The sequence below is a fragment of the Lepus europaeus genome, chromosome 10 (assembly GCF_033115175.1).
Source record: "Lepus europaeus isolate LE1 chromosome 10, mLepTim1.pri, whole genome shotgun sequence".
In the NCBI taxonomy this organism is placed as follows: domain Eukaryota; kingdom Metazoa; phylum Chordata; class Mammalia; order Lagomorpha; family Leporidae; genus Lepus; species Lepus europaeus.
Genome location: NC_084836.1, coordinates 101,102,003 through 101,126,655, shown reverse-complemented (window position 1 = coordinate 101,126,655; position 24,653 = coordinate 101,102,003). Strand labels below are relative to the sequence as shown.

The 24,653-nt window shown below is 60.6% G+C and overlaps 1 protein-coding gene across 1 annotated transcript; it reads right to left on the bottom strand.

The window, feature by feature from the left end:
- Positions 1 to 8,386: 8,386 nt before the first annotated feature.
- On the bottom strand, positions 8,387 to 23,063 carry LOC133768176 (uncharacterized). Its single transcript, XM_062202549.1, has 18 exons — positions 22,987 to 23,063; positions 22,581 to 22,826; positions 22,281 to 22,416; positions 22,037 to 22,157; positions 20,624 to 20,840; positions 19,102 to 19,206; positions 17,708 to 17,839; positions 16,286 to 16,370; positions 16,127 to 16,190; positions 15,330 to 15,415; positions 14,061 to 14,243; positions 12,783 to 12,836; positions 11,956 to 12,108; positions 11,015 to 11,082; positions 10,825 to 10,870; positions 9,507 to 9,570; positions 8,538 to 8,617; positions 8,387 to 8,419 (listed from the first exon to the last, which is right to left on the bottom strand). The coding sequence occupies exons 1-18, from the start codon at positions 23,061 to 23,063 to the stop codon at positions 8,387 to 8,389; spliced, it is 1,950 nt and encodes a 649-aa protein (XP_062058533.1).
- Between the last annotated feature and the right edge of the window lie 1,590 nt (positions 23,064 to 24,653).

The window sequence follows — 24,653 nt, the reverse complement described above, 5'->3', positions numbered from 1 at the left end:
GGGCTAGGGGGCCGGTGTGGACTCGGGGTTGGTCATGTGTGGCTGGGAGTGGGGCTGGGTCCCTGCCTTCGGGTGGGCCCAGCGCTTGCTGCCTGCCTCAGGCTGCAGGGCCCTGTCCGGCCCCACTGAGTTTCATCCTCAAACCGCAGCTACACTTCTGCTTGCCAAAGGTCCCATCCGGGGCCCTGCCGAAATGTCAGAGGCGTGGATCCTGGCATCAGATGACCTTTGCTCAGAGGGCAGAACTTGGGTTTGATATGCGATGATAAGTAGAAGACAAAGCCCAGCTGTCCTGGGTCTTATTTTCCTTGGACATTTGAGGGAAATTGAATCATCTTTTAGGGGAAACTTGTGCCACCTGTTGGTGGGTGGGTCCCTTGATTTTGATGCCCCTGATGGTTCTCTGCACCCAAAGAATGAACCGACCCCAGGTGTCGGGAAGGGCACATCCGGGAGGCGGCCTCCGATGGCCCTCAGGGGCCTCCTGCTTCTTTGTCTGTGTCCTGGTCCATCCTGGGAGGCGGGGCCGCCATTGAATTCTGCTAATCCAGATGGGCGTGGAGCGTTCCGTGCAGGGTGGTTCATCGGCCCAGCACAAGGGCCTGTCTGTGATTTGACCTGCTGACTCTGACGGGAGAGCCCTTTCAAGGCTGGCCAAGGCTCGCCTGGGATCACAGCTGTCGCTGGGAAGGCAGCTGCCCATGGCTAATGGCCTGTTTGCAAAGACATCGCTGCGGGTCAGGTTGAGCTGAGTGCGTTCTATTGACACAGACTTCATGAGTCTGACCTTTCGTGGGTGTGTCTTCACACACACACGTGCCCTGTGCACGTTTATGCCGCAGCTTCTCCTGCGCTCGTCTGCGTCTCTCTGGTCCTCTGGAACTTGGTCATGTCCGGCCTTCATGCCTCAGCGCCCTGCTGTCCTTGGTCTCAGATCTTAGGCAGTGACAGGATTTCACAGGGGCCTCCCCCAGGGCCCTCCCCATGGGCCCTCTGACGTTAACACGCAGAATTTGGTGCTAATGTTCACCTCTTAGAGACATATATTTCAAGAAATTCTCTTTTTTTTCCCCTCCAAAGATTTATTTTTTTGGAAAGGTCAAGTTAGAAAGAGGAGAGACAGATCTTTCATCCTCTGGTTCACTCCCCACATGGCTGCAATGACCAGGGCTGGGCCAGGCTGAAGCCAGGAGCCAAGAGTTTCATCCAGGTCTCCCACGTGAGTGCAGAGACCCAGTACTTGGGCTATCTTCTCTTGTTTTCCAGGTGCATTAATGAGAGCTGGATCAGAAGTGGAGCAGCTGGGACTTGAACCTGTGCCCATATGGGATGCCGGCACCACAGGTGTCCGCTGAACCTGCTACACCACAACAGAGACCCCCATTTCATGAAATTCTTGATTAGCCTTGCGATTTATAAGAGGCAGTGAACCAGTGGTTTGGGGCTGGGGTTGTGGCATAGTGGGTAAAGCCACTGCCTGCGATGCTGGCATCCCATGTGGGCACTGGTTCGTGTCCTGGCATCTCCAATTCAACTGCCTACTAATGGCCTGGGAAAAACAGCAGAAGGTCTGAGTCCTTGGGCCCCTGCACCCACGTGGGAGACCTGGATGAAGCTGCTGGTGTCTGGCTTCGGCCTGGCCCAGCCTGGATCATTGTGGCCAGCTCTCTCTCTCTCTCTCTCTCTCTCTGTCTCTCTCTCTCTTTCTCTCATTCTCTCTGCTTTCCTCCCTCCTCTATAACTCTGACTTTCAAATAAAAATTTTTTTAAGGGCCCAGTGGGTTAGGAGGAGGCAGAGTTTGTGTTCTCAGGTTTGGTGCCAGCAGACTTGGGTGTGCAGCCTGTCCAGCTGCCTGCTGGCGGAGTTGCCCTGGCACACTGTCCACCTCTTCTGTGCCTTAGTTTTCTCATCCATGCAGTAGAGATGGGTTTGTCCCTTTGGGACTTGCCACTTGAGAGTGACGCAAGGCGATTCACACCATGCCTGATGTACGTGCGGGTTCTGCAGATGACTCCTGCTGTCGCTGTCGCCACCGCTGTGCCAGCAGTCGGGCGCTTGGCTTCCGCTGCTTCCTGTGAGCCCATGGCCTCGTTCCCACCCACCGTGTGTGCCGAGCTTCCCGTCGGCACCCTCTTCTGTGTCATACAGCAGGTCTCACCAGGGTGCCGTTCGCCTGTGGACACAGCTGGGTGCTCACATGGAGAGGATTATTGATGCCAAGGATGGAGGGGACGTGCCATGGTGATCGCAGCGGGGCTTGAGTCAGAGGCCTGTGGCCACCGCGGCCACACCTCCGCTGCTGCAGCTCGTGTGTAAGGTGAGGAGGGCGGCTAAGTGCTTCCCCTGCAGAAGCGACGGGGCCATGGCCCAGGACTTGCCACGTGTCGTCCTGTCCCCTCGTCCATGAGCTGCTGGAAGCCTGGGACACGTCCTGCTTGTCTTGTACCCACTGTGTCCACACAGTGTGTGCTCAGTGTGGAGCTCTGATTGCTTCTCTGGGCTCCGTCTGTCTGTCACCTAGACTGGCCGCTCCCTTCCTGCTTCTCGTTCGTGTGTAGAGGGACAGCCGGCACGTGGCAGGGCCTCCCTTCCTCACCCCTCCTCTCTCCCGTCCAGAAGGCCATGGGGCAGACACCTGGGCTTCCCCGGGGTGGTCAGTGTGGCCCGCCCGGGGCAGGTCCCCCTGCCGTGTTGCAGTAAACAGGCTGGCTTTCCTCCCGGAGCTCTGCGGGTCTGTGGCTCTGTCGCCACGGCTCAATCTCTTTTCTCCTAAAAACGTGTGATGCCATTCAGGCCACACCACGGCTCCCCACTGCCCGCAGACCGCCACCCTCTCAGGCTTTCCCCCAGTGTCCCTGGCCCGCCCAGCTGTTCCCGCCTCGGGGCCTCTACGCATGCTGCTCTCACTGCCCGGCTCGCACTTCCTGCAGCTTCTCTGCTGAGCGCCCTCGCAGACCTCCGACCCGAGCCAGGCTGCCCTGCCCTACTCTCTCCCGGACCCTGCAGGTCCTCAGCAGGCGTTGTAGCCCCGTGTCCTTCAGTTGGCTCAGTAGTTTCGGGTCACCTTCCTCACGCGCTCTCTGAGGGCAGAAGCCATGTGGCTCTGTCTGGCGTATCGGATTCAGCCCGTGCCTACTGTGTATTTTTTGAATGGATGAGGACATTTTTCCTCCTAATGATAAAATCAACCACGTTCACCATAGAAAGTTTGGAAGAAATTTTAAGTAGAAAATAAAAATCACCTGCACTCCTATCATCCAAACTTGCCCAGCAACCACAGCCAACATTTTGTTCATTTTATGTATATTCAGATATGGGGTCGTAGTCTAAATAGGTTTGGGTCCTGACTTTTTTTTTTTTTTTTTTTTTAAGATTTATTTATTCGTTTGAAAGGCAGAGTTACAGAGAGGGAGAAGCCGAGGCAGGGAGAGTTTTCCATCCACTGGTTCATTCCCCACATGGCCGCAATGGTGGATCTGGGCCAATCTGGAGCCAGGAGCTAGGAGCTTCTCTCGGGTCTCCTGCATGGGTGCAGGAGCCCAAGGACTTGGGTCATCTTCTACTGGGTGCATTAGCAGGGAGCTGGATCGGAAGTGGAGCAGCTGGGACTTGAACCAGCACCCATATGGGATTCCGGTATTGCAGGCTGTGGCTTTACCCGCTACGCCACAGTGCTGGCCCCCAAAATACAGTTTTTTTTAAACATTCTGTGCCAGGACATAAAACAAAGCACAGCCTCAAAATCAAATTACCTTTTTGTTTTTCACTATCTATCATTCAAGTAAGACGAATCAAAGTGTTCAGTGTAGAACTCAAAGCAGTAACGTTCATGGAGTCACTTATCCCAGATGCGGTAAAGACTGAGCGTAAAGTCAGCATACCATTCTATGGCGCCACAAAGGAAAAGGCTGCTAGTGTTGAAAACAGTTCTTATTTTGAGTGGACACACAACAAGGAAACACGCTTTTGCAATGGAGTGTGATGTGCACGTGAGCAGTGGGCAAGGATCGGGTCGTGGTCAGTGGCACATCCATCACAACCAGCACTTGTCATTGCCTCCTGTGGGAACATCCTGAATCCTCAGAGTGATCTCTTTCTTTTTTGTTCACTTTATTTGAGGGGCAGAGGTGGAGACAGAGACCTCCCAATTACTGGTTCATTTCCCAAATGGCTGCATCCATCAGGGCTGGACCCGGCCAAAGCCAGGAGCCAGGAACTCCAACTGGTCTCCCACATGGGTGCAGGGGCCCAGGTGCTTGGGCTGTCACCTGCTGCTTTCCCAGGTGCGTTAGCAGGGAGCTGGATTGGAAGCAGGGAAGTTGGGCTTCAAACCAGCGCTCTGAGGTGGGATGCCGGGGTTAGAAGTGGTGGCTTACCTGCTGCGCCACGCTGGCCCCTGGGTCTGTGTTGTGAAAGCTCACCCTGGCTGTCACAGGCATCTAGGCTGGAAGCTGGAGTGGAAACGGGGCGAAGCTGGAGGCCTTGCCTAGCGTGGTGCTGCCGGCAGCTCTGGGGTGGGGGTGGGGGTGGGGGTGAGAGGTACGTAGAAAGTCAGACCCCGGGCTGGCTGTGGGACCAGGTGTGGAGGAACAGAGGCATCCCGCACTTTTGCCTGGGCCACTTCTTGGGGGATGTCCTGGGTGGGAGGAGTGAGAGCCTTCCGGGGTCTCCCTTAGGGCCTCTTTTTTTCTAAGGAAAATCCCCCTCATTCTTCAGCATTATCGCAGCTGTCAAGGCACAGGTCCTCCGTTCCCTTTGCTGGCGGCAGGAGGCTCCCGCGTGGCGACCTCCCTCCCCGGTGCTCGGGGCCTTTACTCCAAGGAGCACAGAGGCTCCTGGGAGTGGAACTTGGGGCAGAGCCCCCGCGCCTCGCCGTGTTCCAGTCGGAGCGCTCTGCTGTCTTCCGGTCCATCTGCCAGGTTTGTGTGCGCTTTACCCTGAGGACGTGGCCTTCCTTGGTCTCAGGGAGTGACGCAGTGGGGAAGGCTAGGCCCGGAGCGGGGAGCAGGGGCTGGTGCTCTGCTGCCCCGGTGGCGGGGAGGGAGAGGGGACGGTCCTGGGCGTGAGGCTGGGTCCCGGGAGACACCGTGGGTGGAGCCTGAGGGAGCGTGGTCTTTGACATCAGGCCCACCATGTGCAGGCTCAGAAGCGAGGTAGGCTTCCCCCTGGCAGGTGACCATGACCATACCTCCTGGGTGGCACCCCCTGTGTGTGTGAAGGTCTCACAGAGGCCGGGTCTGGGAGCTCTGAAGTGAGGGGTCCCTGCTTGGACTGTGGGAGGAGAACGAGGGGCTTCCATGGCTGCTGGGAGAGGCCAGCTCGTGCCTGGACAGGTCACGTGCCTGGGGGAGGCCAAGACCTGTCCAGCCCCCGTCTTGGTCCCAGAAGTCTCCATCTGTTATAGGCATTGAGAGCTCCGACTGGGATTGGAGAGACCCCCCCACCTGCTCAGTCCAGGTTCTCGTCGCCCCACATGGGAGGGTAGGTAGAGGTGAAGCCAAGAGTAAGGGGTATTGAAAGACAAAGGGATGGCACACACTCAGACGTGGCTGGGGTCACCGTGGGGCAGGGCCTGGTGGGAGACCCACGGAGACAGGATGGGGTGAGGTGTGGCATGGAGCAGGATGGAGCAGGACGGGCTGTGAGGCGGGGCTGCCTGATGAGCAGTGCGCGTGCTGATGTCCAACCTGCTGATGGAGCATGGAAGGTGATGGGACTTGGTGTTGGCGTCCCCAGCTCCATGTCCCTTCCTGCTCCCTGCCTGGCCCACGTCACCTGCAGCCACTCCCAGGGCAGGGAATTCTGGGCTGGGGCGAGCACCGTGCCTTCCTCTGGGGCAGTGTCTCCTTTGCAGCCCCCTCCTCACTTGGGGGTGTCTCACAGACAGCAAGACCAGTGCGGGCATCCCCGCCCTCAGGGGCCCCTCCCGGGGGCTTTCCTCCTGCACCTGCTTGGGCTCGTGCAGAGCACACAGGGGGTCTTTCTGGGTCCCACCCGCCTACCGCAGGACTGGGACCTGCACCAGACCCGGGAGAGCCCTCAGGGTCCTGCCTGGGTCTGGGTCACCTGGTGTAGAAGGGCTCCTCCAGGCCCCTCCAAGGGCCAGCTGGGGCTACTCGCTCACGCCTGAGACAGAGGTTGGCATGGGCTTCCCCCTGCTAGTGGCGGGCATTTCATCACGGTGAGTCCAAAGTTCCCCTTGTCTGCCCTGGCTGGGCCAGGAGCGACAGGTGCTCAGGTGTGGGAGGGGCCTCGTGTGTCGTCATCTCTGCACTCCGGCAGCCAGGCCTTGGCCACACGTCCGCCTGTGAGGCCGTCTGGTGCTGGGCCTGCTCTGCTCGCTGCCCTGTCCTGCCTGGCCACGTGGGCTAGGGAGTCTGGGGGGTGGGGTTTTTCCCTGGACCCCCTCCCCGCCATTGAGGGCAGTGCTCTGGGGTGTGTGCACATCACTCTGCTGCCCGCTGCCAGGGGCCAGCAGGGTGAGAAAACCCTCACGTAAATCTTTCTCGGAGCCCCCAACCCCACCCCCGCCATCCGGGGCCCCTTCGCAGACTCAGAGCCGGACTCCTGCTCAGGGAGGAAGCATCTTTATTGGTGGAATCGGGCGTTCCCTTCTCAGACCCCCAGGTCTGTGGCGGCTGGGGCTGGGGCAGGGACTGGGCTGTCAGCACCGGCTACTCCGGGACGGTCAGCAGCAGGAAACCCTGTGGGTAGAAGCAGAGACGCCCCCCATCCGAACCTGGCACCCACCGAGCCTGCTCTCTCCAGGCCACGCGTCCTCAGTGTGGTCCGGGACGGCAGAGTCAGGGGCCTGCTGGATGAGGGGGCGGAGCTGCAGGACTGTGTGTGAAGGCACAGACCGGATTCGGGGCTCTTATAGAGATACAGCGACTGAGTGAGTGACAGTGCGTGAGTGGGTGAGCAGTCAGGGCAGCCACGTGAGGGTGTGCAGGTTGTACACTGCCCAACTGCAGGTGGCACTGTTCACAGACACTGCCTCTGATCGGTGTACCCCGGAGTTGTGTGATTTGTAACCTGCCCAGAAGCGAGCCAGGGAGGGGCCTTGCCTCTTGTAGGTTGGTTAGGAGCCAGGGCCGTGGCTGCTTCAGGCTTGGCTGTGCCCTGGCACTGCGCCTCTTCAACTGTGTCTGCCAGGGCGGTGCCCTGAGCCGATGGGCCCACCTGGCCGGGACCTGCGGCCTCACTTCTGGAGTGTCCCCTGTAGTGGGTCCCTCAGCCCCTCTGGCGTATGTCAGGGTCTCCCCTCTGCCAGGCACCCCTGGCCTGAAGCTGGCGTTACAGGATGCACCTGCTGCTGTCCCTTCCCGCCCCCTTCACAGCAACTTCTGATGCTTGAAAGCGGGTTCCTGAGCACAGGGACTGGGAGTGTCCTGGATCTCGGCTCGGGCAGAAGCCAAGGGTCCTGAAGCTTGCTTTCTGGGGTCAAGTAGGGCTGGGTGAGATCCGTGGGCCTAACAGTTCTGTGTTGCAGCTCAGGGGGGGAAGTGTCTCTATACCCATTTCACAGACAGGGACAGCAGGTTCATCGAGGCGCAGTGGTTCTCTCTGCCTCTGCTCTTCCTGTTCTGCTCTTTAAGGTGGGAGACAAGGAAAGGAAGGGGCCCTTCCCGCTGAGCCTGCCTCTCGGAGTCCCCCACAGTGGGAGGGAAGGCAGCCGAGTGGGCAGGGCTGTGCTGCAGGCTGCTCAGAGGCAGCGGTGGCCCGGGGGCCCTCCGTGCCGTGCCGCCTCCTCTGGACTCCGGGTGGGAGCGTGGCAGTGGGTGGTCTGTCTGCTCTCTGCTGCATCTTACCTCCCAGACGGCAGGGGCTGGAGGCAGAGCACCCGGGGGCTGGGGGCTGTGTGACCTGGGCTTTGATGTCAGGTGAAGCCCGGTTGGAATTCTGAGCCCGAGTTCCCTCACTTGTAAAACAGGAGGACCAGGGGTTGGAGTTGGGGTGCAGCAGGTTAAGCTGCCGCCTGCGATGCCAGCATCTCATGTCGGAGCGCCTGTTTGAGTGCCAGCTGCTCCACTTCCCATCCAGCTCCCTGCTAATGCACCTGGGACAGCAGCAGAGGGTGGCCCCTGTCACGCATGTGGGAGACCCGGATGTGGCTCCTGGCTCCTGCTTCACAGCCTGGCCCAGCCCCGGCCATTCCGGCTATTTGGGGAGTGAACCAGCAGATGGAATATCTATGTCTCCTTCTCCCTTTCTCTCTGTCACTCTGGCTTTCAAGTAAACAAATCTTTAAAAAACTACGAGGGAAAATGGCACCAGCTTCATGGTGCTAACTGCGGGCCCCTGTGGAAGGTGTGGCAGCTCTGGGCCAGCCCTGTGGCCTGACTGCCCGAGGGGTCCAGGTAGCCCCTCGGGGCCTCATCTCCCTCATCTGTGAGTGGGGGTTCGCACCCAGGCTGCCTGTGGGCAGGAGGTGAGACAGGGAGCAGAGGCCTTGGCACTCAGCAGTGCTGCTGCGCCCTGCAGGACGGGCTCCCACCCTCGCGTGTCTCGGGAAGCGCCTTTCCCCGGCACCTACCTGGGAGAGGACCGCCTGGGCCTGCTCGAAGGAGACGCCCTTGATGTTGGGCAGCGGGAGGCCCTGGTCTCTGAGCCGCTCTGCAAGAAGGGAGGGCGGAGGACGCGGGGGCTGAGGACAGGGCGGGGCTGGGCCAGCTGCCCAGAACAGGAAAGGGACTGGCATGCCCCCTCCCCTTCCCCTTGCTCAGGGGTCCCTGAGGTGCAAGCAGCTCCCAGTGGGGAGCCGGCCTCTGACAGGCTCCTGTGCACCTGCTGCACCCCTGTCGGGGGCCGTCTCCTCGGGGGACCTCCTTCCTGGCGGCACTGTGAGGGGGTTCGGCTTGAGGAAGGTCTCCTAGGACGCTCTTGACGAGTTCGGTTTTTCTTAGTGGAGGAAAATGGCTGTGCTCCCAGGATGTGTCCGCGAGTGGGCAGACGCGGAAGCGGTGGACATTTGATTGTATTAATACCCGCTGCTAGGTCAGAGCAGAATATTCCAGATTTATACTTACTGATCAGATACATGGTAAAGAATGCCTAATGCAGGTTTTTGGTAAGTTGGTGAATTGGAGAGCTGATCATTTTGTGGTTTGCGTTTCAGCGGGTTAACCACTGGGTGGGTTGGTTTCCAGCAAATTGAGTTTCCATGATTTTCCCTTGAGGGTCTGGTCTGGGCCTCTGCTGCCCCCTGCTGGCCTAATGTGTCATTCCAGGATGCGGGAAAAGAGCTGCCTCTGGGCTCCCGTCACCTTCAGACCTGGCTGAAGCCTCTTCCTGGCCCCTGCTTTGCACCTGAGCCCACCTCACCGCTAGCTGGGCCAAGAACAGCCCCTCCTGGGCCACCCCACCCAGATTTCAGCCACTGGCTCAAGCACTCCCAAGCCCACCCGAAGGGGGACAGGCAGAAGCAGCTGTCTGGGGCCCCCCGTGCCACGTTTGCAGCTGTGCCCAGGACCCGTGGGCACATCAGAGAAGGAAAGTGGCTCACGGTTGTGGCGGGGCAGAAACGTCCTGCTCAGGAGCTCGGCGAGCAGGGCCTGCAGCTGTGTCTTCTGCAACACGGAAGGAGGACAGCACGGTCACGGGGCTGCGCGGGCAGGTTCTGGCCACAGGAAGGGGGTCCCCCTGGGCAGGTGCCCACAGGGGCGAGGAGGAGCCCTGGGGGCACCACTTGTGAACTGGACCCACTTTGGGGACGAAAGGCCTGGAAACCTCGGGAGCTTGAACAAGAGACACCGCCACCCACTTGGCACCCTGAGGGCCAGCCTGGGCAAGAGGAAGCCCGTGCAGTGTGGCCCCCAGGGCCCGCGCCTCGCAGGGACCAAGCCCCCAAGGGGCTCTCTAATGGGACAGGGGTTGTGTCATTGCCTCTGTCACTGTGCTGGGGCATGAGTGCCTCCAAGGTAGGGACACAAGGCTAGACACGAAGTAGGTGCTTAGTGGCCAGTGCTGTGGCACAGAGAATTAAGCCACAGCCTACAGTGCTGGCATCCTATATGGGCGCCGGTTTGAGTCCCTGCTGCTCCACTTCCCATCCAGCTCTCTGCTAATGAGACTGGAGAAACAGCTGAATATGGTCCAAGTGTTAGGACTTGCTAGGCCGTTTGGGGCAGACATAGTTAACTTCACACCTGGCAAACCAAATCCTAGTTAGGAATGACCCTGAGGATGTTACGATGAAGTTTCAATGGCCTAAGTTTTATTCCCCCTTAGGGGGCATCTTAGGGGGCATCAGACCAGTCCTGGGCCCCCGAGGCTGATGAGAGCACACATAGCAGTTGGTAACACCCATCACCCGTCAGGGGCGTCCTGCACGGTCAGGGACACCTCTTTGCTGTGGACATGGGGTTTTGCAAACGACTAAAAAGGCAAGCGTCTGTCCCCGGGGGCCGAGCTTTCTCCCGCCCCAGCTTGCTGTCCCAGGGGACTTCTTACCTGCCCCCCCCCATCTTTTCTCTGCTATCCTGTTTTTGGGGAAACTCTCCTCTTTGGCCGGTTGCCCCTTTGTCTTATCGGGGCTGAAAGCTCCAATAACCTACGCCCAGTGCTTGGGCCCCTGCCACTATTGTGGGAGACCCGGATGGAGTCCAGGCTCCTGCTTTGGCCGTTGTGGCCATCCTGGTGTTCAGAAAACACTTGCTAAGTGTAGGAATGGATGCAGCGGGCAAGTGTGAGTCCCAGAGGCTTCCTCCCCCACCCCACGCCCCGCCCCAGGGGGCTGTGGGGGCCTCAGGGCACAGTGAGGTCAGGGACGACCCGGCCAGGTCAGGACCTCAGAGAGGCCAAGGCTGAAGGCAGGGACTCACCTGCCCCCCGAGGCCCGCGGGGAAAGTGCCCAGGATGATTGCGATGCTGGCGGGGAAAGGAGATGGCACTTTAGGCTGGGGCAGCCGCTTGGGGTGCAGAGCCCCGCGCCCCTCCCTCACACCGACCACCGCCCGCTCTGTCCAGTGGCCGTCTTGTCTGTTCCCAACATCCCCAACCCCAGGACGTTACCTGTTTGGAGCGAACTGGAGCTTTAGTTCCTGATCCTGGGAGTCAAACACAGGCTCGGAAAGGAGTTGCTGTGAGGAGGCAGAGTTAGGTCGGCAGGGCAGAGGGTTTCTGCTCCAGCCAGGGGGGTGCTCACCCCCCGCCCCAAGGCACATGGGCTGAGGGGGCTGGCATCTGGTCCCTGCCCCCATTTCATGATGCCGTGGGCTGCAGCCGCTGCATGCCTGGTGAGCAGACCTTGCACAGGTGTGCCTGGCTGTGGGTGTTCTGGGCGAAGGTGAGCCCCAGCCTTTTGGGATGAGCATCTCTGGGCCCCAGAGTCCCCCTTGCTGGAGGCTGCAGAACTCTGGCCTTGAGAGGGTGCCACTGGGCCTCCACCAGTCATAGTCATAGATGTGGGTCACCGCCAGCCAAACAGGACCCGATTCTTGGCCATGGGATCAGTCAACTATGCCCCCAGTATCCTGCTGACCCCCTGGATGCCACCTGAGTCACCATGGTGGGTGACCCTCTAGGCAGGTACCCTCCCAGTTTCCAAGTCTGTGGAATGGGCAGGAGGAGTCCCAAGGGGCTCAGGGTAAAGTTGAAACCTGGGGTGGGGGTTCGTCTCCCATGGGAGGTAGAGGCACACAGCCAGGCTCACTGAGGCCGGCTGGGAACCCTGCTGTCTCAGCACTTCCTCCCGGACTCTCCGAGTACCCGAGTACCCAGTGAGGCTCGAGCCCAGGGGCCGCAGGGCAAACACATGGCCCGCCTTGGGCCCTGGGGGAGCACTGGGGTGACCTGGGCGGAACCGGCATTCAAGTGCTTGAACGTTGTAGTGGCCGGCACGGCTGTCCGGGCGTGGGCTGATTGAAGGTGAGGAGGAAACACCTGTGCCCCCATGACCCTGCCTTGGAGGGGCCCCCGGGGAAGCTAAGGAGCCCCCTTCGTGGCTCACTCACCCAGAAAACCGAGACTGAAGAGGTGTTGCTAGGCCCTGGCAGCACCAGCGTGCCCGGCTGCACGACCGTGAACTTGTGGCCATCGAAGTGGATGCTGGGAGGATGAGGGGTGCTGATGGTCAGCCCCACGCCCCCTCTCCACTGATGAGAGGCCTGCACGAGGTCCTAGGGGACGAGGTGTGGGCGGGGAGTCAGGGCTCTGGGTTTTCACCCTGGCTCTGCAGCCATTTGCTGTGCAGCCCTGGGGAGGTTGCTTCCCTGCCCTGAGCTGCTTCAAGGTGGGGTACTGCTCCTGGCCTGAGCACACGTGGCAGGTAAGAGGGGAGCGATTGGGGACGAGAGTCCCAGCTCTGCTACCTGCAGCTGTGGGGGGGGGGGGCGGTGGGAGGGGCGTGCTCTTGGAGGCTCTGGAGAGGGGGCGTTGAGCAGGTTTGAACCCTGGTTCTGCCACTTCCTGGGCAGTGTGGGCTTGGGCAAGGGGATTCACCTGCTGGGTGCTGTGCTTGAGTTTGCTCACCCGTAAGAGGGGGTGACGGTGCAGGGCTGTGTCACTGTCCACTGTGTTCTCCGTGAGCCGGGCACAGCAGTGACAGCCACGCAGCCCTGGTCCCTGGGGCTGTGCAGGGAGCTCAGTCCTTCACGGCACCGTCTCACTGGATCTTTACAACACCCGCAAAGCAGGTGCGGGGACGTGTGGAGCCCACAGCAGGAAACTCTGGTCCGATGGAACACACCCAGGCGGCCTCCCGGCCCAGTCCCATCACCCGCAGCCTATGGGCTCCCTGGGCCAAGTGCTGGAGGAGGGGCCAGCGACACCCCACACCCACCTCGGACCCAGGCTCCAGCTCGCTCGGTGACAGCAGCTGCAGGAGGCTGGCCGCCTGGAAAGGAACAAAGTGCGCGTCGGCCGTCAGAACCCGCAGGGCTGTGCTGGCAGGAGACGGAGGGGCAGCTGGCCGTGCCGCCCGCACGCCGGCCTGTTACAGCGTGGGAGGGTCGGTCAGCTGCCTTCTCTTCGTGGTCTACCTGGAAAAGTTCACCTTTTATTCTTGCATGATTTTTCTCCCAATATTTTATTGTGAGAGTTTCTGTATATACAGCAAAACTGAAAGAACTTTATAGAGAACATATGTGGTTACTCACCACCCAGATTCTTCTGTTAACATTTTTCTTTTTTTTTTTTAAGAATATTTATTTATTTGTTTGAGAGGTAGAGTTACAGACAGAGAGAGGGAGAGGGGCAGGCACTGTGGCGCAGCAGATTAAATGCCCTGGTCTGAACCGGTTCAAGACCTGGCTGCTCCACTTCCGATCCAGCTCTCTGCTGTGGCCTATGAAAGCAGTGGAAGATGGCCCAGGTCCTTGGGCCCCTGCACCCACATGGGAGAACCAGAAGAAGCTCCTGGCTCCTGGCTTCAGATCGGTTCAGCTCTGGCTGTTGTGGCCAATTGGGGAGTGAACCAGTGGATGGAAGACCTCTCTCTCTCTCTGTCTCTCTCTCTCTCTCCCTCTCCTCTCTCTGTGTAACTCTACCTTTCAAATAAATAAATACATTAAAAAAAAATAAGAAGGCCAGCACGGCAGCTCAACAGGCTAATCCTCCGTCTGCGGCACTGGCACACCAGGTTCTAGTCCCGGTTGGGGCGCCGGATTCTGTCCCAGTTGCTCCTCTTCCAGTCCAGCTCTCTGCTGTGGCCTGGGAGTGTAGTGGAGGATGGCCCAAGTCCTTGGGCCCTGAACCCGCATGGGAGACCAGGAGAAGCACCTGGCTCCTGGCTTCGGATCAGTGCGGTGCGCTGGCCGCAGCACGCTGGCCGCAGCAGCCATTGGGGAGTGAACCAACGGAAAGGAAGACCTTTCTCTCTGTCTCTCTCTCACTGTCCACTCTGCCTGTCCAAAAAAAAAAAAAAAAAAAAAAAAAAGAGGAACAACAAAGAGATGTGGGTGTTCAGGAAAGTCTCCCCAGGTGAGGGTATTTCTGTGTTGGGTTCTGAAGGTTGGGTAGGAGCTCTCCAGGTGGGGTCCACCCAGAAAGGACCTTTCACCACCTGCACCCTGGGAGACAGTGGTGACGTTCTGTCCCACCCCCCTCCTCGAGCACTCACAGTGGAGTCCTGGGGGTCCACGTGGGTGTCCTCGCTGGAGTAGAGGCAGGACAGGATGTCACTGTAGACGTCCACCCAGAAGACCAGGTCTGCCACGCTGCCCTGGCTTAGCCTTGGCATGGGCTGGGGGACGGGGCGGTCAGGCCTTGGGGCTCTCGGGCCCGGGCTGCAGCGGGTCACGAGCTCCCGAGAAAGAAGGGGGACGGAGCTCAGCGGGGGCAGCTCCCCAGCCAGCGCTGGCTCGGAGTGGCTGGCCGTGTCCACCATCCCACTGGGGCCTCACAGCACGGCTCACTGTGTCCACCCTCCCGCCGGGGCCTCACAGCACCGCTCACTGTGTCCACCCTCCCGCCAGGGCCTCTCAGCACCGCTCGCCGTGTCCACCCTCCCGCCAGGGCCTCACTGCATGGCTCGCCACGTCCACCCTCCCGCCAGGGCCTCACAGCTCGGCTCGCCGCGTCCACCCTCCCGCCGGGGCCTCACAGCACGGCTCGCCGCGTCCACCCTCCCGCCGGGGCCTCACAGCATGGCTCGCCGCGTCCACACTCCCGCCGGGGCCTCACAGCTCGGCTCACCGTGTCCACCCTCCCTCCGGGGCCTCACAGCACGGCTCGCCGCGTCCACACTCCCGCCGGGGCCTCACAGCTCGGCTCACCGTGTCCACCCTCCCTCCGGGGCCTCTCAGCACCGCTCGCCGCGTCCACCCTGCCGCCGGGGCCTCACAGCTTGGCTCACTGTGTCCACCCTCCCACCGGGGCCTCACAGCACGGCTCGCTGTGTCCACCCTCCCACCGGGGCCTCACAGTTCGGCTTGCTGTGTCCACCCTCCCACCGGGGCCTTATGGCAGCGCCGCCCGATGCGCAGTGCACCTGCAGCACGTGTTGGTTGTGGAGTTCGAGGCCCAGAGGGGGACGTGACTCACTGAGATCAGGGTGAGAGGCAGACAGGGCCACCTTCCTGCCCCTCCATCCTGCCCACCCACCTCCTGTCACTCCCTGGGACACAGCCGGGCAGACACGGCCAGCCTTGCTTTCTCGCAGCTCTGCGCCTGCCCCAGGCCCTCTGGTCAGAGCCTGGCCCGGCTTGCTGCCCTGCAGCGCCCCGGCCTCTCGCCCTCCGGGACCCCTGAGCCACCCCTTCCCCTCCTCGGCTGCCTCCTTCCTCTGTCGCTTTTCTCCTGTCCAGAGAAGGCCAACCCCTCCCCCAGCAGCGCGGACAGCGGCCCAGCACGCACAGGGCGCCTGCAGCAGCAGCGGGGGCCGGCTCACCAGGGCGCGCATCAGGATGGCCTCCTCCGTGAACTCCGTGGACGTGACGTAATACTGGAAGTCGTCCCGGCCCCAGCCGGTCGGGGCTGCAGGGGGGACACGAGATGGCTCAGCCTGCGCTTCCCCCTCCCAGCTTATTTGATGTTGTCATGGTATTAAAGGCCGCACGCGCGCGCGCACACACACACACACACAGCTCTTCCATCTGCCGGCTCACTCCCCATATCCCCACAATAGCTGGGGCAGGGCCAGGCTGAAGCCAGGAGCCAGGTGCTCTATCTGGACCTCCCCCGTGGGTGGCGGGGACCCACGTCCTTGTGCCATTGCCTCTGCTCCCTGGGTGCTCATCAGCAGGATGCAGGATTGGAAGTGGAGCGGCCAGGATGTGGGTCAGGCCCTCTGATACACGAAGGAGTCCCAAGCACTTAACCACTGTACCAAATACCGGGCCCTCGGCTTAGCAGGAGGCTCCTTGAGCGCTGGGCTTGTGCTTCTTGTAGCAGCGAACGTTCACGGAGCGACAACTTTGTGCCAGGTTATGTGTATTATCACAGCAGTGCAACTCTGTGGGCCTACGATTAGTCCCGTTTTACAGACTGGGAAACTGAGGCTCAGGGTGGGAAACAACTTAGCGAGGTCGCAAGCTACATCATCCCTCCCGCCACTGCACTGGAAGCCGGCTACCCGTGGGCAGGGTGTGTCTGTCCTGGTCCCCTGTATTCCCAGGGCCTAGAACAGCGCCTGGCTCCCAGCAGGGGGATGGCAGGCCAGCCCCGCCCTGGCCAGCAGCAACGTACGCAGAGTGCTGTGGAGGAGGTCTGCCAGCAGCAAGTTGAGCAGGCTCGTGGCCTTGGGACACACCTGCAGGGAAGGCACGAGGGGCCTCAGCGGGGCTGGGGCGAGGTCGCAGGGCTGCCTCCGGGGTCCCCTCTCTCCCAGGAGGCCGGGCAACTCACGATCTTCTGTAGGAGGAAGGGCAGTGCCTCGTCCAGGACTCCCGACACCAGCTCCAGAAGCTTGTTCACCACCAGGGAGTCCGTCCTGGAGGAAGGGGACAGCCCGTGGGGTCTGGCGCCCAGGGGAGCCATGGCCGGTGTAGCGCGCAGGCCCAGAGCGGCCGCTTCCTTCGATTCCCTGCTGGCCTCCGCGCCGCCTCTTCTCCGTCGCCCCTCCTGTCCATTTCTGTCTCTTCCTGCTGCTTGCCCTCCTGCTTTCTCTGACTTTCTCCTCTCTCTCGCTTTTTAAAAATTGTATTTACTGGGGCCAGCGCTGTGGTGCAGTAGGTTAATCCTCCACCTGCAGTGCCGGCATCCCATATGGGCCCCGGTTCAAGTCCTGGCTGCTCCTCTTCCGATCCAGCTCTCTGCTGTGGCCTGGGAAAGCAGTAGAAGATGGCCCAAGTCCTTGTGCCCCTGCACCCACGTGGGAGACCCAAAGAAGCTCTTGGATCCTGGCTTCGGATCAGCCCAGCTCCGGCCATTGTGACCATTTGGGAAGTGAACCAGCAGATGAAGACCTTTCTCTCTGTCTCTCCCTCTCACTGTCTGTAACTCTACCTCTCAAATAAATAAATAAAATCTTTAAAGGAATTATTTACTTAGCAGTTGAGATGGAGATCCCATCCACTGGTTCCGTCTCCAAAGGCCTGCGATGGCCAAAGCCAGGAGCCCAGGAATCAGAGCAGGTCTCCCGCGTGGGCGGCAGGGACCCAAGCGCTTGAGCGGCACCTGGTGCCTCCCAGGCTGTGCATCTGCCGGAAGCTGGGATCGGGAGCAGAGCCAGGCCTTGCACCAGGCCCCCTGCTGTGGGACGTAGGGACATTCCGAGTGGCACCTGAACCTCTGGGCCAAACGCCCGCCCCTCCCTCCCTCTCTGCGTTTCTTCCTGATTCTCTCTGCCTCTGTTTCTGAGTGGAGTCTGGGGTTTCCGAGCAGGGAGAGGTCACACACGCTTCCTGGAGGAGGTTTAGTGCTGGGTGCACGTGAGAATGACAGCTGGTGCCACCTTCCGTGGCAGGCTCTGCGCTGCATGGCTCACATGATTAGCTCCCACCCCGCCCGCCCCACTGCTGGCCTTGCGCTGGCTCCCTCCTGTGAGCAACCTCATTTTAATCGAGAGGCACTGAGGCTCCCAGACGTAGGTTAGCTTGGCCGGGGCTCCGTTGTTAGGAAGTGGCCAAGCTGAGGCTTCCACCTGCGTGGATGAACGTGCTCAGTGGTGACGTCCAGCGCGAGGTGGGACGTGCTGACGGTAGCAAGGGCAGTCAGTACCCCTGGAGAGGACCCTGGCCCTGGTGAGATTCAGCGAAGGATCCATGTGGGAAGGGCTGGTGTCCAGGCCAGTCACGGGGACGGGAACATGGGGGCACAGGTACTCACTGCTCCAGGACCTCGATGCTCAGGTATCCAGGGGGTGTGTGGCACTCCTCCAAGGCCACCTCGGTCCTGTTCTCGCTCTGTTCCAGCCGTACTCCGATGCGAATGTTCTTAATGACCTTGAGCCACAGGACCCTGTGTGGGCAGCGTGTCTGGGTTGGCTCCAACCCCAAGCTCCAGGCTGAGGCCAGAGATGGCCAAGCTGGTAGCCGGCAGCTGCCCGGCAGCTCAAATGAGAAACTGAGAGACTTGGTTAAGAAGAGGGAGACCTGGAAGATCTAACAACGCAGGCCAGTGTCCCCACAGGTGGTGGACTTGGGGCTCAGGTGCCCTTGAGATGGCCGCTCGTGCTCCAGTTTGCCACTGTGCCAGCCGGGGCAGTGGTCAAGTTGCATTTCCACCGCAGGGTCAGTACAGGGTAGTGAGTGTTTAACGCCCAGCAGAGAGTACTGTCCTGTGTCCTGTCCCTATCAGAGAGGTTTCTCGGGGCCGGCACTGTGGTGCAGTGGGCTAAGCCTCCACCTGCAATGTCAGCCTCCCAGTTGGGTACCGGTTTGAGTCCTGGCTGCCTCACTTCCTACCCAGCTCCCTGCGAATGCGCCTGGGAGAGGAAGATGGCCCAAGTCCTTGGGTGCAGGGACCCACGTGGGAGACCCGGAGGAATCTCCTGCGCCCGGCCGCTGTGGCCATCTGAGGAGTGCACCAGCAGATGGAAGGACTCTCCCTCTCTGTCTCTTCCTTTCTCTCTGTAACCCTGACTTTCAAATAAACAAATAAATTAAAAAAGAGAGCGATCTGCTTCCCTGTGCGCAGCTCTCTGATTAGACTGGGAAAGGCATATTTGTGAGGACAGAGCAGCGGATGTGACGCCGAGCGGCAGCGAGAACTCCAGCTCCGCGCGCACTGGGCGGCGCGCCCCTCTGTGGGCTGCGTGCTTGCAGCCCCAGGGTCCTCACGGTTAGCCAGCGCTCAGGATTCTGCTGGTGAACTCTCACATCAGGACGGAGCTTGGCTTCTACCCATTTTATAGATGAGGAAACCAAGGCCCAGGGACTAGATGCCCCTTGCTCAGGGACTCCAAGGTGAGCTTGGCACAGACCCCCTCGAGGCCCTACCCCTGCCCCGCCTTCGGTGCCCCCAGCTGCCCCTTCACTCAGCCGGGACGCACGGCCCCTGGCTGTTACCTGAGTCTTTGCGGCTGACTCCCTGTGTGATTCCAGACGGGCCCCTCTCCCACTGTGTGCCTCAGTTTCCCCTTCAGCCAAAACAGCTTTGGACACGCCAGGTGGGAAGGATGACGTTATCCCTCTGGCTGGCGTGCGTCCAACACAGCTCTTGCTGGCTGTGCGGCTGTGCCGCTGTGCCGGCTGCCCGGGCCCAGGCGCGTGGAGACTTACCCCTGGAGCGAGAGGTACAGTTTGCAGCGCAGCGTCACCTGCAGCAGGCTGTCACTCAGGATATTCAGGGTGACCTCGGGTCCCCTGGCATCTTCTACGACCAACCTGTGAGAGGCGCAGGGGGTGTGGGTGGCTCGGCGGGGCCCTGTGACTGAGCCACGTGTGTGTCTGGATTGGCTGTGCAGGGGAAGCCCCCAGGAGAGGTGGGGGGCAGCCTTGGGACAGGCCCTCCCCTTCTGTGGGCCTTGGTGTCGACCTCGGGAGACTGAGAAGGAGGTGCCGCCTGTGCTGTGACGCATCCGTGCTCCAGTGTACGGAGACCACGGAGCTGTCTGCAGTCAGGGATGGGTGCCTGCGAAAGCCAAGCGGGCAGGTGCACCCGGGGACTGGACGCCTGCTGAGCCCTCTGCTGGCGACACAGGCTGGTGACACCTCTGCTGCCGAGCCGGGAGGAGGCCAGGTGTGCCCATTCCTGTGCACATCCTGTACAAGCTGGGGACACGGCTGCTGCCCACTGGGCCAGGCTGGAGGTGGGAGCCGGGAACTTCGTCCTGGTCCCCATGTGGGCAGTAGGACCCGGTGACTTGAGCCATCATCTGCTGCCTTCCAGGGTGTGTGATAGCCGGAAGCTGCATCAGCAGCAGTCAGGCCTGGTGCCCAGGCACCTGGTACGGGGTGTGAGCCTCCCAGGGGCATCTCCACTGTTGCGCCCAGGCACCTGATACGGGGTGTGAGCCTCCCAGGGGCATCTCCACTGTTGCACTAAATGCTGCTTCTCTCGATTTTTGAATTTAATTTACTTGGAAGGCCATCATGTGGTCTCCCATGTGGGTGCAGGGGCCCAACTACTTGGGCTATCATGCTCTGCTGGAGCTGGTTAGGAAGTGGAGCAGCCAGGACTCAAACAGGTGCTACAACATGGGGTCCTGGTGTCATGGCGGTGGCTTAGCCTGCTGCACCTGCCCCTTCTTGATTTTTAGGTGTTGACGATTCACTAAAAATATTTCGGGGTAGACGTTCAGCCAAGCAGCTCAGATGCCTGCAGCCCACATCAGAGTACTTGAGTTTGATTCCTGACTCTGGCTCCTGACTCCTGATACTTGCTGATGCACACCCTGGGAGGCAGTGATTATGGCCCAGGTCCTTGGTCCCTGCCACCCACATGGGAGATTTGGATGAAGCTCTTGGCTCCTGGCTTTGGCCTGGCCCAGCTCCAGCTGTTGTGGGCATTGGGGGAGTGAACCAGTAGCTAGGAGATCTCTCCCCCTCTGTCTCTGTCTCTTTGCCTCTTAAATAAATACATTAAAAGCAAACGCCGCTATGCAAGTATATAACATCCAGGCATTGTTGAAGCGTGGAGGGCGGCAGAGGTGCCAGGCTGAGATCCCCGGCCTGGACGTGGAAGGTGTCCGTGGCTTGGCCAGGCAGAGGGACCCTGCACTTGCAGGTGCTCAGCTCCGAGGGTGCCTGGCCCTGCCCGAGGGGAGAGGAAAGGCCCGAGGCGGCCCCACTGGCCACTCACCCGCCTGCCTGGAGCAGCTGGCTTGGCAGAGGGCCACTCCTCCCGGAGAGGAGGTCCCCGACGAGCGACAGGTCCAGGCCACCGTGCCTGTGGGACAAGCGCTGTTTGATGAAGGGGAGGTGATCCAGGGCGGCGGCCCCTTTGCCCGGGGGCCCCGTCACGGGCATCTTGGCCAGGCGGTGCAGGATCTGATTCTCCGAGAGCAGATCGGAGATTTCTGCGGACACAGACGCCTCCTCAGGGGCGGGTCCCCCCGTCCTGCCCCGCCGGTCCCTGCCTGGAGGCACTGGAGCCCCGGGCAGCAGCAGGTCCTCTTTAGGGGCTCGGCAGGGCTCAGGGGACAGGAACACGGTGGCGCCTGCCCTTCTCCACGGCGCGGTCAGTTATGGAAGCGGTGAGTGGGGCTGGAGTGAGGGGATGAGTGTCTGTTTCAGACAGGTGGTCAGGGAGGCCCTCTCTGTGGAGGGGGCGTTTGGACTGAGACCTGAACGAAGCAGAGGAATTCATTATGGAAAGGTCTGGGGAGAGAGTGAGGTAGGCAGGGGGGACCAGCACACGAAAGGCCCTGAGGTGGTTACCAGGCTGGTGAGTTTCTAAAGCAAAGATCGGTGAAGCCGCAGTGTGGGGACCAGGGAAGGCACTGGGGGACAACAGGCAGCTCGGTCAGGTTAGGGGGAGGAGCCGGCATGGTGGTGTAGCAGGTGAAGCCGCTGCCTGGGTGCCGGCATCCCAGATGGCCGCCATTTTGAGTCCTGGCTGCTCCACTTCTGATCCAGCTCCCTGCTGATGTGACTGGGAAAGCAGCGGAGGATGGCCCAAGTGCATGGGCCCCTATCACCCATGTAGGAGACCCGGATGGAGTTCCAGGCTCCTGGCTTTGGCCTGGCTCAGCCCTGGCTCTTGTGGGCATTTGGGGAGTAAAGCACAGGATGGAAGACTCTCTCTCTCTCTCTCTCCTCCTCCTCCGTTTGTAACTGTGCCTTTCAAATAACTACCTACATAAATCTTTTTTGAAAAAGAGTTAAGTAGAGAGGTGGGCAGACGGGACGAGAGGCACCGAGCACTGGATCAGAGGCTCCGCCCAAGGCTGTGGCAGCCCGGGGACAGAGGTTGCTTCTGCCTGGGGCACTCAGGAGGGGCTTTTGAGGGGAGAGGGCCTCCCCTTGTTGACAGGAAGGTCTCTGAGGCAGGAGGAAGAGCAAGAACAAAGCAGGCCCTGTGAAGTCCCGCGGGTGGGCACTGGGGAGCCACGGCAGGTGCCAGAGCAGGGGAGGCTCAGCCCTGGGGCAAGGCAGGTACATTCGGGCTGGAAGGGGCGGCCAGAGGAGAAGCCTTGAATGGGGGGCAGTGCTGTGTCTCCCCCCTGACTTTCCCCCAGGTTCCCCCCTCTGCCGCTTGCCCCTTAAGCCTTACCTGTCTCCACCTGGTCTTTGCTGATCCGTAAGAACAGGCTGTGGGCCTCTCCCTGGGTGTGGGGCAGCAGCCGCCAGCATAGCAGCGACCCCCAGAGCAGCAGCAGCATCCTGTCCGGGACCTGGGGACACAGATGTCCTCAGAGGGCCTCACCACCTGGTGTCTTCCTGCTCTGCCTCCTAGAAGCCTCGTTCCCGCTTTTGCCGCTGCCCCCAGCCTGGAACGCAGCCCGCCCTCCCCACACCCCACACAGCGCAGCCCGAATCGCGGCCCCTGGAGGGCCCACGCTGACTTTGGCACCAGGTGGGCAGCCCTTCACCGAGTCCTCACCACCATGGCCTGGGATCGTTGACGCCAGGCCCATTTTACAGATGATGAAACTGAGGCTCAAAGGGAGAAAGGAGTTGCCCCTGGTGACAGTAAGTGGCAGAGCTGGGATTTGAACCCAGGCTTGCATGGTGCTCAGAACCTGTGGACCACATCCCATCACTGCAGATCCTCACAAAATACTGGAGAGAGGCCCACGGTGGCCTCGGGTCCTCACCTCTCCCAGAATGGGGCCGCCGGGATCTCGCTGGACTCTGTGTCCGGCTTCCCAGGAAGACACTTTAGTGCCCTGAGCTGGGGGTGGGGGCAGCCCTGGGCGGGGAGCCCGGCCTCCTGCTCCAGGTTCTCCATGAAGGCGGGGCCGTGGGCAGGGCTGGCCAGTGGCTTCTGGCCAAACTCACAGGGCCCATCACAGGGGGAGTGCGGGGGGGCCTGGGCAGGCTCAGGGGAGGTGGGCGGGGCCCTGTGGTTTTGGGGCGGGGCCCTTCCCTTTGGAGCCACATCAGAGCCTCTGGCCTGGGGCAGGCCCCAGTTCTTGGCTGCTAATGACAAGATGTGGAACCAGGGCAGGTGAGGGGCAGGCGTGGGGAGGCGGGGCGGGCAGCCGCCGCCATCCCCCGCACCTGTTCTTCAGCTGTGGTCTCTGCTGCGGTGTGGTCACGGAGGCCAGGACCCCTGCGGGCCCGGCTCCGGCCCCCATGTTGTTCAAGTCACTGTGACTGTCCCTTCTGACCTCGTGTCTCTGAACCCCAGGTCTGCGGGAGGGAGTGGGGAGGTTTCCCGGAGTGACTCCCGTAGGTGCCAGGGCAGGACCAGGCAGGTAGGTTCCAAACAGTTGGGAGTTTTGGTTTCCACTTTGTGGATAAGAAGGCTGAGGCTCGGGGCAGGTGTGTGGTGCAGGGACAAAGATGCCGCCTGGGACACCCACGTCCGTCAGAGCGCTGGCTTCCAGGCGCGACCACACTTCAGATCTCAGGAGCCCCCGGAGGCAGCAAGTGATGGTCCAGGCACTTGTATCCCTGCGCACGTGTGGGAGGCCTGGATTGACGTCCAGGCTCCTGGCTTCGGCCTGGCCCAGCCTGGCCCAGCCTGGCTGTTTGGGCACTGGGGGAGTGAACCAGCGATGGAAGATCTCTCCCGGTCTGTCTCTCTGCCTTTCACATAAATAAGACAAGTAAACTTGAAAAAGCAAGCAAGCTAAGACCCAGAGAGGTTCAGTGGCTTGCTCAAGGTCACACAGCCCATCTAGGGTGAAGCTGGAATTCGCACTCAGGGACAGGAGTGAGAGGGAAGGTCCATGTTACTGTGCAGGGCCAGGCCTCAAGTCCTTACTCCCATCCCGGCTGCTGTGCGAAGGTCCCCTAATGAGGGGAGGGGGTCCTGGCGCCCCCACTGCGAGTGGCCCAGCTGGCTGTGTCAGCAGCCTTAGGGTGTGGCCATCCCAGAGGTGGACCTGACGCATCTCTAGGCGGCGTTGATGTTTCGTAGGGTTTCCCCGTGATTAATTCTTCCCCTTGCACAGCTCAAGGACGTGGTCAGGGCAGGGGTTCACCCTGTTCAGCCCCAGACCCGGGGCAGGGGCTGATGGAGGGAGGTCAGGCCCCACGGAAGCTTGGGAGATGCAAGGGCAGCGTTAGCTGGGTCGCAAGCTCCTGCTTTGACGAACGTCAAGTGCAAATGGCAATGCTGATCTGACGACAGCATATGTGTATATATGTAAATTTAGTTATTTTTTTAAAGATTTGTTTTATTTATTTGAAAGATACAGTTACAGAGAGAGGTAGAACCAGAGACAGAAAGAGAGAGAGAGAGAGAGAGATCTTCCATCCGATGGTTCACTCCCCATTTGGCCGCAATGGCCGGAGCTGGGCCAATCGGAAGCCAGGAGCCAGGAGCTTCTTCCTGGTCTCTGACATGGGTGCAGAGGCCCAAGGACTTGGGCCATCTTCTACTGCTATCCCAGGCCACAGCAGAGAGCTGGATCGGAAGTGGAGCAGCCGGGACTAGAACTGGCATCCATATGGGATGCTGGCACTGCAGGGAGTGGCTTTACCCACTACATCACGGAGCCAGCCCTGTAAATTTAATTATTTATTTTATCTTATTTGAAAGGTAGAAAGGGAGATGGGGGAGAGAGAGGGAGAGGGAGAGGGGGAAGGAGAGTTGTAGAAATATCTTCCGTCCACTGGTCCACACTCCAAATGTCCACAGTAGCCGCGTCTGAGTCAGGCTGAAGTCAGGGGCCTGGAATTTCATACGACTTTTCCACGTGGGTGGCAAGGACTCACAT

Excerpts from the sequence above, each read along its gene's own strand:
- LOC133768176 (XM_062202549.1), bottom strand. The coding sequence starts at position 23,063 with ATGGGGGCCGGAGCCGGGCCCGCAGGGGTCCTGGCCTCCGTGACCACA. Across the intron at positions 12,837-14,060 it reads TGGACCCCCAGGACTCCACT|GCGGCCAGCCTCCTGCAGCT; the intron begins GTGAGTGCTCGA and ends GTTCCTTTCCAG. Across the intron at positions 8,420-8,537 it reads CCCAGGCGGTCCTCTCCCAG|GCAGCCTGGGTGCGAACCCC; the intron begins GTAGGTGCCGGG and ends TCCTGCCCACAG.